Source organism: Nestor notabilis, unplaced genomic scaffold (assembly GCF_000696875.1).
Source record: "Nestor notabilis isolate BGI_N333 unplaced genomic scaffold, ASM69687v1 scaffold7701, whole genome shotgun sequence".
Taxonomy (NCBI): Eukaryota; Metazoa; Chordata; class Aves; order Psittaciformes; family Psittacidae; genus Nestor; species Nestor notabilis.
Window position 1 is genome coordinate 39,095 of NW_009914183.1, and position 17,624 is coordinate 56,718.

General features: G+C 42.3%; 1 protein-coding gene across 1 annotated transcript in view; it reads right to left on the minus strand.

Moving 5' to 3' along the window:
* Positions 1-5,432, minus strand: part of LOC104412727 (septin-7-like) — a gene marked incomplete at both ends in the record, with an annotated part of 42,951 nt that extends 37,519 nt beyond the window's left edge. Inside the window, 1 exon segment of the mRNA XM_010023523.1 lies at positions 5,315-5,432. Coding sequence (XP_010021825.1) covers positions 5,315-5,432 — 118 coding nt within the window.
* Between the last annotated feature and the right edge of the window lie 12,192 nt (positions 5,433-17,624).

A 17,624-nucleotide genomic window follows, 5' to 3' on the forward strand; every position in this document is an offset into this window, starting at 1 on the left:
CCTGTCCCTACATCCCTTGTCCAAAGCCCCTCTCCAGGTTTCCTGGAGCCCCTTTAGGCACTGGAGCTGCTCTAAGGTGTCCCCTTCAGGAGCCTTCTCTTCTCCAGCTGCCCCAGCCCAGCTCTCTCAGCCTGGCTCCAGAGCAGAGCTGCTCCAGCCCTCGCAGCAGCTCCGGGGCCTCCTCTGGCCTCGCTCCAGCAGCTCCACGTCCCTCTTGTGCTGTTGCCCCAGAGCTGGACCAGGACTGCAGGGGGTGGGGGCTCACCTGAGAGGACTAGAGGGGGAGATTCCCCTCCCTCAACTCGCTGCTCACTCTCTGGGGTGCAGCCCAGGATGCAGGTGGTTACTGGGCTACAAGTGCACACTGAAGCTGGGTCATGGGGAGCTTCTCATTACCCAATACCCCCACCTCCTCCTCAGGGCTGCTCTCAACCCATTCTCTAGCCTGTAGTTGTGTTTGGGATTGCCCTGACCCAGGTGCAGGACCTTGCACTAAATAAGATTTCAGACCACAGCAGGTCAGCAAGAAGTGGGAACATCCCCAAAGAGTTTCTTCTAAACTGTCCTGCCCATCCACAAGTTATTTTTCCCTTAGTTATTCTTCCTATGCTGCCATAGGCTTCATGGTTTTGTTCCTGCCTTTAAAATTGCAGGAAGGATATCAGACTAGCAAAGAACAAGTAGCTGAGAGCATCTGAGGCTCTTGGTACCACTGGCTGGCTTGATAAAAACTGCTCCAGAAAGTAAGCAAACGAAAGGGGTGATTCTAAATCAGAACATGATCCCATCACCAGGAGACACCAGTATTAAACCAGTCCAGGTTTTTTTCAGTGAAGAATAAAAGCATTTTCAAATCAGAATGTGCTTTTTGCTTAATGTAACTTCCAAATCTTGCAAAATACAGCCCTCTCCTTGGCGTCCATGCCAAACAGCCATGTTTGGCCAAAACACTGGAGTGCCTGTATAATTACAAATGAAAACACTGTGACAATACTAAAGCATGAGGTTTTTGCTTTAAGTTGTAATCTACAGGTGATCTACAAGGCTAAAGCAACAATTAGAAAACAAACCAGACAATTTACTACAGGAGAGGTTTCAAAACAGCTTTTTCAGAGTCAAAGCTACCAAATAGTTGCTCATAAATAGGAGCTGGGGGGGAAGGTCCTCTAGAAAGTCACTTGACTACAAATGTTCTGCACTTGGCAAACCAGATGGTTTTAAAACAAATAAATACATAAACTTTAAGAGTCCAATCTCTGAGAAAGCTCATGAAACCTGAACTCCTTAAAGTACACAGCTCTAGGAAAAGCCACACTAAATAGTTATTTTTAAGTACATAAGGTCTATAGGAGAAAAGAATTTGTAGAAACGATGGCTTTGCATCCACTTGGGTGTTGGTTCAAATCCCACGAACCAGCGTCATTCCAATACAAGGACAAAAGAGGGATTTCCTGATTCAGCGTTTGGAAAAGAGACACGCTGAAAAGCAACTCTGTTTGTCCCACACCTTATCACGCTGAAACAAAGAGAAAAACACACCCACTACTTCAGCAAGTGTAATTACATTAATAAACAGACAGAACCACAATGTCACAATTAAGCTTTTCCTTAACTATGAGCTACTAACCGTGGTAGTATTACTGCTGGAAGTTCTCTTTCCTTAAGCATCTGACTTCAGCATGGAATTTTCTCCAAAAAGCCTCTACAGCACAGATATCCAGAGAATACCCACTGGATTTCAAACAGACCAAATATTTATGCCGGGTTCTCAAGTGTTTTAACAACTACCTTATACTTGAAGGGATTACAGAAGGTTATGAAGGAAGCAGCCTACCAAGGCCAACTTGACTTCTTTTTTCCCACTGGTGAGCTTTTGTATTTCAGACGGGAGAATAGGTTGCTTTAAACCAGGATTTAAAAGTCTTCTTTTGAAAGCATCAAGAATGAAGCTCAGTTTAACAGGTATTTCTGCCTACTTTATATGTTATCCTTGGAGGAGGCGCTTGTTAGTTTTTATTCTACAAAACCAAGTCACTTCAGGAGGATCGTGGTTTCAACAACAGAGCCTTTTGGAATAGGAGTCATACAAAAATCATTGTCTGAAAGCAGCTTTTAAAGACAAACTGATGGCCAGTGACAACTGATCAATAAGGAAAATAAAGGGTTATCTCAGGTCTTTAGGTTCTTACGGGAAGTTTATAAATACTACCAAAAGGAACCATACAACCTAGAGGAAACAAATACAGTTCATGAGATAGAAAGGTTAAAATGTTTATCATGGCTTTAGCATTACGGAGTGACCCCAGTTACTCTATAAAGGTTAACTTTTCAATGGTTCTTAAAACATTAAATGTAAAAAGGGTATTTTAACATCAACTTTTTATATTTATATGTGTGTGGTTCATAAATACTTCACCCGTTACATTTAATGTAAATACCAGAACACCTGGAAATCAGCACCTCTATTTACAGAGAAGACTTCACAAGCAGTAAGCCTCAAACAAAGCAACCTTGCTGAGCTCTGCCTTCAACAGCAAGCCCCACATGGCTGAAAAGAGCCACTTCTAAATCAATGCCCCCAGCCAGCTCAGAGAAGGAGCCCCTGTACCCTGAACCTGGTCTAGGCTATTCAACAACTACTTGGCCTTACGCACACCCAAATCTAAAAGCCCTCTCGCCAACTTCAGTGGCACAAGAGAAGGCAGGAAGCCACCATACACTGCTGTCAACAGCCCCATCAGCTCCAGGGCAATGACAGTAACTCAACAGCCTGGGGAATAAGTATTTTATTGAGTACTGTAAAACTGACCCATCTCCCTGCAAAAATGCTGACTGGAAACAATGTCAGAGCTGTCGGATGCTGTACTTACTGCTTCCTCAGAGACAAATATCACAGAGTTAAACTGGAAACCGAGTTGTTTTTACAGCAGTCACTACAGCTGCACTGCCAAGTCCCTCCCAACAGGCTGATCTGTTGACTTTTTATACTATGTGTTTCAAGACCAAGAAGCCAGGTATCATGCTATGTACATCTATTAAGTTTAACTGCTAATTCCAGACTAAATGGACAACTGGAAAACAGCTTCTATATGAATGCATAGCTGCAATATCAAGCCTCACAGATGCCTGAAAATAGCTGGGCAGAGATCCCAGATCCCAAATGTGATTTGTTTTCTTCCTTGTACCTGTTTAGCAACTACAAGCATTGTTTTTCATTTCAGAACAAGCAGGTGCCTATAAATAAAGCATAGGTAGCAAACTAGGACTGTGCAGCAAGAGGCAGCCGTGCATGCACGCCTCTTAGTAGTAGAACGAGCAAGGGAATACTTGAGATTATCTCCAAGTGATGATACATACTGTATTCTTAGCCAGCCAGCTCTCACCATATACAGACTATCATCACATTCTGAAGTTTGAAGTTTTAATAACTAGATTACAGATACTTCAATTTACAATTGCAGAACTCTATTCACAGTGTCAGCCAAAGACCTCAACCCAAGTCAAAGTACACCATCTCCAAAGATGAACACAGCAACAGTTACAATTCTAATTGCACATTACATTACAGTATTTACCAAGCAGTGATCAGTAATATACAAACTATTTCATCTTCTTATTTAAAACAGACATATTGTTTCAGGGCATACTATTAACAAACACATCACTTGTAAATAAAAACATTTCTCCCTCTCATCCCTCTCCAGATGTTACAGTACTAAAAAGATCAGCCACCATTTGGTTAAATACTCACTTTCAAGTATCTGATTTCCATACTTGGGGAGTGGAAGGAGACAATTAGATGCATTTTTAATTTAGAAAACTACTGCAAATCCCCCCAGTAATTTCTAGACAAGGATACAAATTCCCATACAAATGTATTAAGTCTTAGTAGTAAGTATTAAAACTGGTAACAAAATCTGATCAACAACTCATTTTTAATCTAATTTTGGACCCACTTTTCTCCTCGACAGTCTCCATTTTCTCCTATGTGCAATTGCACTAGGCTGTACTACAGGCAAACGTAAGAACACCAAGGTAATGTCACACACTTCCTCCAGTTCTAATACATCCCTACATCTACTACTTCTGCTTTAAGTGACTTGGGTTTTGTGAGAATGAAACTTGGAAGTACAAATTATACCCCACTGTGGAATAATACTGTATGAAGACAGTTCCCTCCCTCCCTCCCTCCTCCCTTTTTCCCCGTAGGTAGCAGAAAATTGCATTTTATTTAAGGTTACACAGGTTTATACTGAATCATGAAGTAGGTACTTGGATTCTGGATTACAAAGGACCTGTAATCAAGCCCCAAAAGAAAAAAGCAACCCTCGGATTCTAAAATTCTAGTTCACTTTGTAATCTAAAGAAAACTGAAGTGACCTGCAATGAATTTTCATCAATTTGACCTTGATTTCTAGCTCCATCACTGGTATGATTATGTTACAAGCTACATGTACGTAATGACTGCACAAGACATCCATTGTGCCAATGGCAAACCAAAGCATTCTCAAGCTAATCAAATTACAAAAGATAAAGGTGGACATCTCCAAAGAGCCAGCTGGCTATTGTAAAACATTTGCTATTATTTTAATCACTGTATGTCAAAACCAGGTCACATATGTACGTATCAGTGACATACAAACGTACCCAACCTTGTTAAGTCTACTATTGTACAAGTACTCCAATAAGGGGGCAGAAAAGGCAGTCTAGGACAGTGGTCAATTTGGGTCATCACTGAAGCCTAAATGAACTGTTCTGCATGGCATTATCCATCCTAACAAGAGTTTCCCACTCTCTGTAGTCCATAGGGAACACACTGTTTACATTTGGTTTTCTTTACAACCAGACAAACTAGGAAGGTTTGTTTAAATTAAAGCTTTGATTATGTAGCACAGTTTTGTGGCCACAGAAGAGCAGGACATATGGGATCCTGCTGCCCGGTTATGTACAAGGGAAGATTCCAATGTTACTTTTGGACACCAGTTTGCCTTGTTGCACTCAACTGTAAAAGGAGTTCAATTGTTTTCTTCAAGTGAAAATTCAAGTTCAAATTACTTCTGTCATACTTGCAAGTCACATTTTAGACTAGATCCACACCACATTTTCCTTAGACTATATGAACGTTACAGTTCTTCTTCTTTATTCTCCTCATCTACTTGCACACTGGACAACACATTCTTTTCAACCAATCTAGATTTAACAGTCTAGAAGGCAAGATCCACATTTTTTCATAAGACCATACAAAATACATTCGTATCAGCATCCCAGATTCTGTCAATATACTTTTAGCATTCTCCGCTCAAAACAAACTTACCTACTACCATGAGCGTGAATTCAAATCCTCTCTTCACAGACTTGCGGTAAACTTGATTTGGAAGATTTGCAAACCCCACATATCCTTCAAGGTTCTTCTGTTGCTGAGGCAAGAGATATTTTGAAAAATGAAAAGTTAAAAGAAAAGCTTGTCACTTCTTCCTTTGCTTCCATTAGTTGTTTAAACATCCACGAGAACAAACAGATTAGAATAGAACCAATTTTCTTTCAATGCCCATTTGAAACACAGGCAACTAGTATGATTGTAGCTTTCCTGTTCTCCCAAGAGTCATGGTGGGAATGCCCCAATATGATGGGGACTAACTTGATGCTCTTTACTTCTGGGTGGCACAAGCAAAGGCCTTCATGTTAAATCCAAATCTACAATAATGCAGCATGCACTTCACTGAGCCCACCACAGAAGCAAAACTTCAGTTGCCTTGTACTGTCCAGAAGTTATTCAAAATATTGCCTACTATGAATAGAGAGAATTCTGGATGTTAGCCATGACTGCTTCTCACCCCATTAATGAAAAAGTTAAGGTGCTTAAAAAGCCTCTTCCTCACTGTGCTAAAGCTGGTGATCCTGCAGAGATTGGCCATGCTACTTTTAAACTGCTCTTCTAGCAGAATCCTAGAGACGTGTTTGATATCGCAGCAGGTCCATGGACTGTCTTATGAGACAAGACAGGTTAGTTCTTTCAGAGAGAAGCTGAAAATACTTTTGGAGACAACTGTCTACTTAAAGCAACACAAGGTACTGTTTCTCTCAGAGTGATGGTTTCAACCATAATATATAACTTCGTAACTACTAAGGATATACAGTTGCTACTCATCCTACCAGATGGAAAAGATCTAATCACCGTCAGTCACTCTGCATCTTTTAATGCCTACATACCTTATAATGTATGTCATGCTTACCAGAAACAACTCACTCTCTCATTAAAATCTAGGTAACACATCTTCTGCTTAAAAGAGTAGGTTGACATGTAATTCTCATTTTAAATCATTTTTATGTCTCTTCCCCTTCAAATATATCTCCACATTAAGGATAGTTTTACAACCAAGAACTTTAAGAACAGAGTATGAAATGCTAAACAAGAATACACAGCAACTTTCAGGTTGTTTCCTCAGTTAAGTGGGTCTACAGCATTTACATGACCAATATTAGATAATGAAATCGCAAATATTACTAACCAGAAAGATGTATGAAGTGTTACACTTGGCATAATGCTGTATTTAGTGTGAGCACTTCATACTCCGTAGGAAAAAGCCTTTTCAAAACCTGAAGCTGGATGCCAGCTTCTGATTTCCAATATACCAACACCAACTGAAATGGAAGCCATCAGCATACTCATTTTTAAGTGGTTGAATGTGTTCATAACTTGCTACTTCTAAACAGAGCAAAAAAAGAAACAGCAACTGAGTTTCTTAAACCCCTCCAACAGCTTTTCGAAGAAGTTACTTATTACTTTTGTTGTGGAAGTGCTGATTTCCAGTGCATTGATCATTGCACCAGGTGAGATCTCACATTTCTAATACTTACAATAGCTCCCCCTTAACTTTTATCCCGTCCTGATTTTCAACCAGCTGCTACTAAGCTGATGCTTCCTCTACTTCCACAATAGCTGTGCTACATCTGATTCAAAGTAATACTTACAGCTACTTTGTAAAGAACACATTTCCATCATTTCAAGTGTGGAGGGTCCAGAAGTAGTCCAGTAAAATGATGATTTTGAGTCCACAGGGATACAGCAACAATCCAGCAAGAGAACCAGGGGCAATGTGAGGAGAGAAGGAAAAGGAGAGAACAAGTTACTTACATTTGACCAGTTATCCACAATACTTTCCCTCTAGCATGCTCAGCATACAGTGGTTTAGGCAACCTTGGTTAAGTTGGGTTTGTATATATGATAGCTTCATTTCACAGTATTACAGAATATGACCTCCAGGCACTTAGTGGTCAATATTCAATAGTTCTTATTCCTCCAGTTATTCAGAGTGCTTTTGGTTCACCACATGCTATCTGAACCTTTAACAGGTTCAAGGGTATTTGTTTTCTTCAGAAGCGTTCAATAGCACATGTAATCTCATTTTGCCATGCTACCACACAGTATTTTTGAGTGGAAAAGGTACAGAGATCAAAGTCATCATCAGCATAAACGTCCCTCTCAGGATTTTGTATTTCCATCTCACTTTACACATTCAGTGAACAGTGTCAACTCCCTTCATTTGCAACACTGAGCATAAGAGCACTGCTGCAAGTTTGGATGTAACTGTCTTGGTTGAACAGCCAGAAAACAAAGAAGAGATTAGGGGGCACAAGTGAACAGTCCATTCACTATCACCTACCTCTGTGCATGACAAGACTCGTTCTCCAAGGTGGCACTTAAAAAGCACAGAAAATCTCTGTACCTCTCTGCACCCTGCAGTCAAGTGACACCAGACACTCCATGTAGCTCTGGGAGGAGGACGGATGCACATGCAGCAGAACTGGGGCAAGCTGTACAGGCTAGGATGTAACTAATACTGCAGATCCTGTAGCAGTACGAAACATAGAATCATGGAACGGTTTGGGCTGGAAAGGACCTTAAAGCTCATCTAGTTCCAACCCCCTGCCACAGGCAAGGATACTAAGAGTGTGCGTGTCCTTTCACTATTCAAACTAAAAGCCTCTGCTGGGTCAGGATCTGCTATAATCTGCATGGGAGAAGTCTAGTAGTGATAGAGAAGAAATCACCACTTTTCTTTCCTCAGACAGCAGGAACCTATTTAAAGCCTTGTTTTAGAGTAAGACAAGTGGGATCCAAGTGTGACTCTAGGGTCTTGCCTACATTAGGAAAAATTAAATTATTCTCATAAAGGATACAAAAAGAGAAAATCTTTTTCATGCATGATCACGAGTAAGAAATTAGGATCTCTTTCAGTCTCTAGGTGCAAGCTGATGAAGTTGATAGTCAAAAACTTCAATCACTGACCCAGTGAATGCACTTTCAATTCAACTGTTCCTCAAAATCTCTCTGGGCATCATGAGTGAGCATAGTAAAGAGGGAGCTTTAGACTCTCTCTGTCCCTGTGCCAGACACTATCATTTAGTTGATTAAAAGACAGTGCTGAAACATGTGATGTCTAAGAGCAAAAGGATTCTGAACTATAAAGATCAGAAAGAGCAGACAGCAGAGAGCTGTTGAGCTATAGGCAGTGCGTCCAGAAGGAAAGCAGAAAGCTGGGGAACACCACAGGATGCAGCAGACACACGAACCTTAACTTCACTGTTAAAATTTGCCAGCCTTTAGAGCCAGTGCACAGCACAGAAGTGCATGCCTGGTGAAATCCTGCACAGGCTGCACACAGCCAGTGCTTCACTTCTTACAGCAGCCAAAGAAGTGCAAGAAAGCAGACAACTAGAGGAAAACTCACAGGATGGTTTGTATTGGAAGGGACCTTAAAGCTCATTCAGCTCCAACCCCCTGTGTCCAATCTGGCTTTGAACACTGCCAGGGATGGGGCAGCCACAGCTTCTCTGGGCACCCTGGGCCAGCACCTCAGCACCCTCACAGGAAACAACTTCTGCCTCAGAGCTCATCTCAATCTCCCCTCTGGCAGGTTAAAGCCATTCCCCTCGGCCTGGCCCTACAGGCCCTTGTCCAAAGCCCCTCTCCAGGTTCCCTGGAGCCCCTTTAGGCACTGGAGCTGCTCCAAGATCTCCCCTTCAGAAGCCTTCTCTTCTCCAGGCTGAACCAGCCCAGCTCTTTCAGCCTGGCTCCAGAGCAGAGCTGCAGCTCCGTGGCCTCCTCTGGACTACCTCAAATGGGTCCGCAACCCCCCAGAAATGGCGGGATGTGTTAAATTGAAGGGCCGCACCTGCATTTTCTTCCCCTTTTATGAACAGTAACAAGTTGACCTTTACAAATGTATCAAAGTCATGAGGACAGACAGAAATAAGTTCACCTACAAATGCTCTAATTCAATGTAAATACAATCAGGCATTAAGAGTAAAGAGTATGCTGCTGGACAGGTTCCATGTGCTGCTGTCTGCATAGGAAACATGACCAGAGACTGCACCACCACAAAAACCAGGTAGGAAGTGAGCCTTTCAGAGCAGGCAGACCTGTCTGACTTAAACATACAACAGTAAGCATTCTACCCATGTTGGCTCTACAAAACACTCAGGCCAGCCACACATACTGACAATTTTTATGTAAGAGTTCATCCTTCACTACAATTAGCTAGAGAATTCCTTGAAGAAAAAGCAAACCTTTGCATGTGCATTTTAAATTCAACTTAACAGTACAATTTTAAAACCTTCTTCTTTTTGTGCACTGGTGCCTCTATTCTGACTGTAAGCAGCAGCCTTGGTCTGTGTGCAGTCAGCATCGTGCGAACCACCATCACATAGCAACTTGCATCCAACTGAAATGACCCACTCAAAATCAAATTTGGCAGTGAAGTGACCGATTACCTTCCACTCCATAAAGCAGGAGCCAAAATGACTACAGCAAGAAAGGGCACACGAGAGAGGAAAGCTTACAGAAAGAGGTCACCCAAACGGCAGCCAAAACTAGTGTAAGGCACAGCAGCAGGTCCACATCCCAAATACACGCTGCTGGGTGTGTCCATCACCACTTCTAACCATCCTTCCTAGGTCTCTCCCTTCAATTTTGCTATCATTGAGTGCACAGTCCAAACCGGTAAGAACTGTCAGGCAGTTTTAACTCACACTACTTCCATCTCCTATGAAGTCAACTAAACCATGGTTTTGTAAAGAACCATTGAGGAAACATAAATCCTCCACAAAGCAGGTTAGTGCCTCAACCTGAAGACTATTTCAAGAGTCTTAGCACTGGAAACAGAGTAGAAAGAAGCCACAGAACATCGTAAGTATTAAGAAACATATTAAAGTATCATGCTGGAATGTGTCTTTTAGTTCCTTTGCCATTTCCTTTCAAACTAAAGGAAATGTTACTGTTCAACATTTATTTTCAGTTCCTTCAGGTTCACCTTAGCATTGCATTTTTCTTCAGACTGGTCAGTTAACATAAAGACTCAGCAGGTGGTGATAAATCACAGTTTATAGGTCATCCATTAAAAACAAACAAAACCCAAACCAACTGATTACAAGCAAGACATTGAGGTGCTGGAGCAGGGCCAGAGAAGGGCAGCGGAGCTGGTGAAGGGCCTGGAGCACAAGTGTGATGAGGAAGGGCTGAGGGACCTGGGGGGTTTAGTGTGGAGAAGAGAAGGCTCAGGGGGGACCTTATTGCTCTCTACAACTGCCTGACAGGAGGATGGAGCCAGGAGGGGACTGGTCTCTGCTCCCAAGGAACAAGGGATGGGACAAGAGGAAACGGCCTCAAGCTGCACCATGGCAGGTTTAGCTGGAGCTGAGGAACAATTCCTTGCCCAGAGGGTGCTCAGGCATTGGAACAGGCTGCCCAGGGCAGGGCTGGAGTCACCGTCCCTGCAAGTGTTCACACTCCGTGTAGCCGAGGCCTCAGTGCCAGGGGGCAGTGGTGGCCTTGGCACTGCTGGGAATGGTTGGACTTGATCAGAGTATCTCAAGTTGGAAGGGACCCATCGGATCATTGAGTCCAGCTCCCTGCTCCTCACAGGACTACCTACAACTCACAATAGTCAAGTACCAACTACCACTCAATTTAAACTCCGATGATCTTAAAGGTCTTTTCCAACCTAGTTGATTCCATGATTCCCTCCCTCTCTCACACCAAGTGTCTGTGGGAAGCAGCAGCAACAGGAAGTGCATCTCCCATCTACCCAAGCACAGGAGAGAATTGGTCAGGAAGAGCAGATTCCTGCAATCCAACTGGCAGCATTTCATCTGAGGGACTCTGAGGAAGGCATCTGCAGGTGCGCACTCTGCTCTCCTTTCTTTTCTATACCTTGAAGAGGGGAAAGTCAGAAGTGAACTTCCCACTGGATACTACATCCCAGTCTCCTCAACAAGCAGCTCTAAGGATGCTAATACAAGAAATAGTATTTGTAGCCTAAAGGGCTACTATCAGATCTAGAAAAAATTCTTGAACGTGTAGGTGCAGAAATGCTAAGGAGAGGTGAATCACTCATGCAGAAATCCTCAAGTATGTGCAACATGCTCTAAGTGAAGCATGTTCCCCTTAAAATCGTGAGAGGATTTACAGTACTTCACCTTTGCTGCTTCTGTTAACATGAGGAACTCTCATTTAAATAACTGGGACGAAGGGCTTTTACCATACACGTCTGCACAGTGGATGCAAGTCATTTCCATATGGAAGCCATCTGTTTTTCTGGATATTCTCTTATTAACCTATACTGGTTTCTATGCTGACCACCTCAAGCTCTGACTTACAGAAGCCTTCAAAAGCTTGGTAGGTTTCACCATGACAGACATTTTGAGCTATAGTTTCAAGGGACATATATCTGTGCCACTCGTCTTTTAAGGTCTATTGTATTTTTGTGCTCTAGAAAACTAGCCCCCCAGAACAGCGAACCCCAAGTACTCCTGGAAGCACCAAAACCCTTGTGTCCCAGGCAAGCAACTTCTTGGGAAAAAATAAACTACATCCTGAGGCTCTGATCATTAACAGGCTGTTACCAACTAATATTTTAAAACCTATTTTTGTTGGGAAACAGAAAAAAAGAAGCGTAACGGTAGTTCAAAGTCAAGTTACTGTGTTTTTGTAATCATTTGAAGCCATTTAGGTATTCTCCCCCAGCATTCATTTCCCCCCATGACAGCATATTTTACTGGCAAGCAAAGACAGACATTAAGACTTCCAATTACCACCTGGATTTTCAGCATGCTCTGAAATCCTGTTTATTTTTGTTTCAATAGTTCTACTCCAAGGTTCATCAAACACGACCAGGATAGGTCCTTAAGGATATTCTTAAATTACTAATACTTAAAGGATTTTACTTTTAACTGCTTCCACCCTGAGTTGTTCTGTATTTATAATATAAAGAACTCCTGGGAGGCCAAGAAGATTAACCAAAATGATGCAGGTGCTATTTTAAAGAATTATGCCATCTAATAAAAACCTCTCCATGTGTTAAACTGAAATGGTTTGACACACAGCTGGCTGGCTGCATCGGTTTTAATTGTCTGTATTTTTAAGCCAGAGAGATAGCACAGAAAGATAGCTCTCATTATAATTGCTGCATAAAAAGATGGTAAGTAAAATTCCAGCTTGTTTTCCTACATGTTGCAATGGCAACTGATAGGAAACAATGGTCCATACTGATGATAAAACATACCACCCAGGTTAAAGATTAAAGACTGTTACAATATACAGTTGTTATAATTACCACTCATCTGTAGCACAAGTTGGCAATTCGAAACCCTGAGTTTTGATTTCATTTATTCCATGTCAAGGAATTCATCTGTAACTTGGTATCTACTGCATATGTTTTTCAAAGGGGAAGGCAACCCATTCAAGAGCACCCAGCACACCAGTGGTAATCGCCCTGGGTAGCAAAGCTAAAACTGCAAGGACTGAAGGCACAGCTCAACAGTGAACACCCTGGTGACCCACAGCACCACATCTGCTGGTTTCTCAGTTTCCCAAGTACTTTTGTTGCTGGCATCAGTAAGAAGGCTGGCTGTGACGAGCATGCATTACACAGTGCAACGTGTATAGCAGCAGAATAGCCCTCCTGCATGATCAGCCCTGCTCAATTTTAGAGTGCGAGTCAAATCCTCCCCATAGCTGGCTGCCACCACACCAGGGTACTTGACAGCCAAGATCCACAACCAGAAACAATTCAAAAGAACAGGATTGCTGCTGCTACCCGCAGCGACACAGAACTGAACATACAGAAGCATCACCATTACCTATGGGGACATTGGATGCCTTGCAAGCATCTTGCTAGGCAAGAAACCAGAGACAGAAGGCTGGAGCCAAGTAAAATTGAGGCAGCGAGCAGGTTAATGGCCATCCATTGAACACTTCTTTGGAGAAACGCTGTCTTATTCAAAGTCATCTCCAAAATCAGCTCTTGCATACATTTGGGCAAACAAGATGTCAGTGTCCCGTCATTACCAAGGTCTTAACACTCAAATAACTTCATTTGTTCTGCATAAAATACCCAGAACTGATATAATTTTGAACTCACCTGCTGAAAATTTCAACTGTTTTAGGACTTGAGCTTTTACAAAGGCCCTGTTAAACACCTGTGAAGGAACAAACACCAACCAGCTCCAAAACTAACTTGCTAATTGAATTTGAAACTGCTGGTAAGGAAAAACTCCCTGATGAAATTCCCAGCTTTGCTTGCCAAATCTGTAGAGGGGGCTTCTCACCCCTACCCTCTTCCTCCTTTCAGTCAGCTGGTCTTCGGTGTTGTTTTGAACTTGTAATATTACAACTTTTTCCCTTTAACTGATTAAAAAGGAGATTCCTTTTATTCACAGTGCACGACTTTGCAACACTTGACAAAAAGACTGAACCACCATTTCCTCTGGTTTCTGCCCCAGCCTCTTCATGGTCTTGTTCCCCATCATTTCAGTCTTGTCACTTACAAACTGCAGCTTCCTTCCACTGCTCTGAAAACTTACAGGATTGCAGATCCCCACAAAATGGCAAGGAAGAGCACTCAAGGTCAATACTTGGCACAGTAGGAAGATCGCCAGGAGCTTCAGGAACTAATACCATAGCAGTTTGTAGACTATTCTCCTCTGTAAGTTCTCCCTCAACTAAGTGCTAAAGAAATAAAGAACACACAAGAAGGCAACAGGATGGCTCCCCTTTATCCATCATCAAGAGATTACTCAGACCTTGATTTCACACCATCTGGCAAAGCCTCCTAATAGGAGGCTAATTTAATCTTGAATCTCTTGGTTTGTTAGGATATCTTTACTAACTACAATGAGGGAGCATCTGTCTCTAGAAGCAGGGCAGGGAGAAGATACGTTGCTTGGCCTCGTTCTGCCTTGGAAATTTTCACTGTCCCAAACTTGAAAGCATTAAATTACATTAAAGCCAGCATCTGGAAGTCAGATTTTGAATCATATACTCTGAGTTTTGCATTCTTGTTTTAAAAAGCTACAGTAAGTATTGGTAAGACTGCACAGCCAGAAAAACCTCCACTGTCAGAAAGCTTCCAGAAGAATTACATTTCTCCAGCAGCAGCTTTCAATGCCTCACAACTGATTTGGTTTTGACAAGTCAGCTAAAACTGGTATCTCAAGTTAAAGTATCACAGTTAGGATCTAATTAGGACCACAAGACCCTCTGCACTGCCAGATTTCTGCAGGCAGGGCTTGCACATCGCTCAGGAAAGTCCTAATGCTAGTGTTAGTATTACCAGGAACATGACAGGTAAGGCTGCAGCAGCATAATAAGGAGCAAGTCACCTCACCCATTCGGTGCTCAAGGAGTAAGTGACAGCACCTGAAACAAGAGCCACCAAACTCTGCCCACTTGTGCTTATCCTGAGCTAAGTCACCAGCTCAGGACCAAAAGAAGAGTACTACCTTCTTAACCACTAGCATTAGTTCTTCCAACAGGATAGGGTTTTCCTGTTTCCCTATCTTAACCACTGGCAGAGTAGAAGTAAGTAAGTTGCACAACTAGATCAACTACCAGGTATCTCTGCTGCCTTGGGCACACTACCACAGCTTGCAGCCTACGTTAAGATTCAGTGTCTGGGTGGGAACAGAAAAATCAGGCTTGCTTCTCTTTGTGGCAGTGCCATGTCACACCAGTCTGACACAGGCACTGAACCAAGACTGCACATACCTGTCTGCTGCCGAAATGCTCGGCTGAAGTTTCATCTCTTGCCGAGAGCATACTTGTCTTTCTCTTTTCATGCCAACCCTTCTGTGATCCCACGATATGAAAGATTCAGGGAGCTCAATTGATAGAAAGAAAAATAATCTTGAGGAAGAAAAACCAGGCAGTTCCTGTGAGCTGAGCTCCACGAACTGACTCACTGCTGGGTTGGAGGCACCGCTGCAAGGCAGGGGAGAGCAGAATTGCCTCCTTTCAAGCAGCTGGCCAACAGATTTCACCCAGAAACCGTGCCAGTGGGCTGAGCTTAGGCTTCCCTCCTTATCAGTTCTGGTAACTGTACAGCTAGGGAACAAGCCTGATTAGCTCATGTATCCAGCTAAAAACTACTCTACCATTAGGTTAATTTTCTATTACATTAGCAAGCTCATCTAACAATACCGGTTGGAGATAACACAAAGTAGAACAGAAAAACACCACAACCAAGGCAGTGTTTTTCAGCTGCAGTCCAGTTATACCAGCACAAGCTATGGAATCAGACGATAAGGTTCCCAAGGGAGAATAAAAAGAAAAGGAGAGCATACTGCTGGGCATACTAAAGTTTCCTGCAAGCTGTGAAAAGAATGACACATAAATGAGATGAAAATGCTCCGACTGGCCAACACTGGAAAAGCTTTGATTTAAGCTTTGTGTTAACATTACCTTAAGCATTCTTGGCAGTTTTGATCACCTTGCTTTTATTTAAAGTTCCATTTGAATCATTCCATTAATTGTCTTTTAATGTATGAGATATAAAAAGAGGTAATATTTCATGCATTATTCTTCTCATAATCTGCCTGCCCACAAAGGAGTGACAACCACTGGCACCAGTACCAGCGTTCTTGCCATCTGACATTCTTCTCAGCATCAACTGCCACAACCTACGATGTTTCTCCAGACAAATGTCACACCAGAAGTTCTGCCACCAATGACTTCAGAAAGGTCTCTTTGTAATAACATCACTGTGCGACGGACTGATTTCTACAAGTAAGATGACAATTTTGATGGGAATGTGATAAGCTGCTACTCTGCAGCTCAACGTTCACCAACACCACTAAAGAGTATGCCTTATGTATCTAGTTTGCATTTCTCCTTTTCTGGTCATTGCTCCTGTCATGCTTTACGCCAAAGCACTGGGAAAAACTCAGTATGTGACATTATCTCCTTTGAGAACATGCTTCTAAGATCACTGTCACCTCTTGGTGTTGTTTGTGGTTAAATGCAAGACATGTCTAAAGTAATTTTTTCTTTCTTCAGGTCTCACACCTTTTGTACAATGCAATCATTCAAAAATCTCAGTTTTAAAGACACTGACACCAAAACTAAGTACTGTATCTTCATACTGATCCCCCTAAAGCTACAGTGGGCCAAAGGAGGGAGAAATCTCCCTCATGTTTTAATCAATCCCCCCTGCTTCTAAGTCCTAACATCCTTACTATGCAGGTTAAAACCAATAACCAAATAAAAGGCATGCAACTGTTAAGTGTATAACACAGGGGGCGGGGGAAGCAATTAAACCCCCTACATCTTGAGATGTGATTTTTATTGTTGACAAAGAAAAAAACTATCTTCCATGCTACTAAAAAATAATTCAGTTCCATTTCACTTGCTGAAGTGCGTGTGATTGTAACACCCATCGTGTTACTGTTCTGCAACACTGCTTCCAGAATTACTTGCAAACCCATTCTGGACTATCACTGCACTGAATGATAGAAATCTGGCATGAAAATGGCCACACAAACAGCCATCTGAAAACAAGAGACAGAGCTAGAGCCCCTGAGGAACAGATCCTCCCTAAGTGGCTTTAAGAACAGCTACCAGGCAGTGCACCAGCATGCAACTGGCATGTTTCTGTCAGGCACATTTAGGAGCATAGAAGAGCACAAAAAAACAAAAAGCAGAAGATAAAGTGGCATTTGCAGGCCGGAACTCCAGGATGGACATCAGAACAAGGTTTACCTTCTATTTTTAAATGTAACACAAAGCATGTCATACACCTTACAGTAGCTTCACAGCCATGTTCATGCAATGCAGCAAATACCTGGTTTTGCAGGGCAGCTGCATTAAACTAGAGCAGAAGGCAAAACTACAAGTTATGGAAGTAAATATTGATCTATTTCCTCTTACAAAAAACAAACAAACAAGATATACACAAAGAGAAACCAGCTACCTGATGACACTACAGAGCTATCACGATACAACCATTAAAGCGGGGTGGAAGAAAGTCCAATTTGACTCACACCTGACATACATGAAACTCACTCTGACAAGGAGAACAGGAAGCCTTTGGTTTCTGGGAACCCAGTTTCTCGCCCTCACGGTTGAGAAACATCTTTACCTCACCTGTTCCACCATCCCCACCTCTGCAAGACATCTATTCTCCAAACATCAGTTGAAGATGCCCAAGCCCTCCTAAGGAATAGTTTGTGACCGCCTACAGCTTAACACTACCCCAAATTTGAATTACTAATTTAAACGAGACTTAACTAAACTACTTAACTGGTGACTAAATGCCATTCTAATTACAGAGAACACATTTGCAATTAAC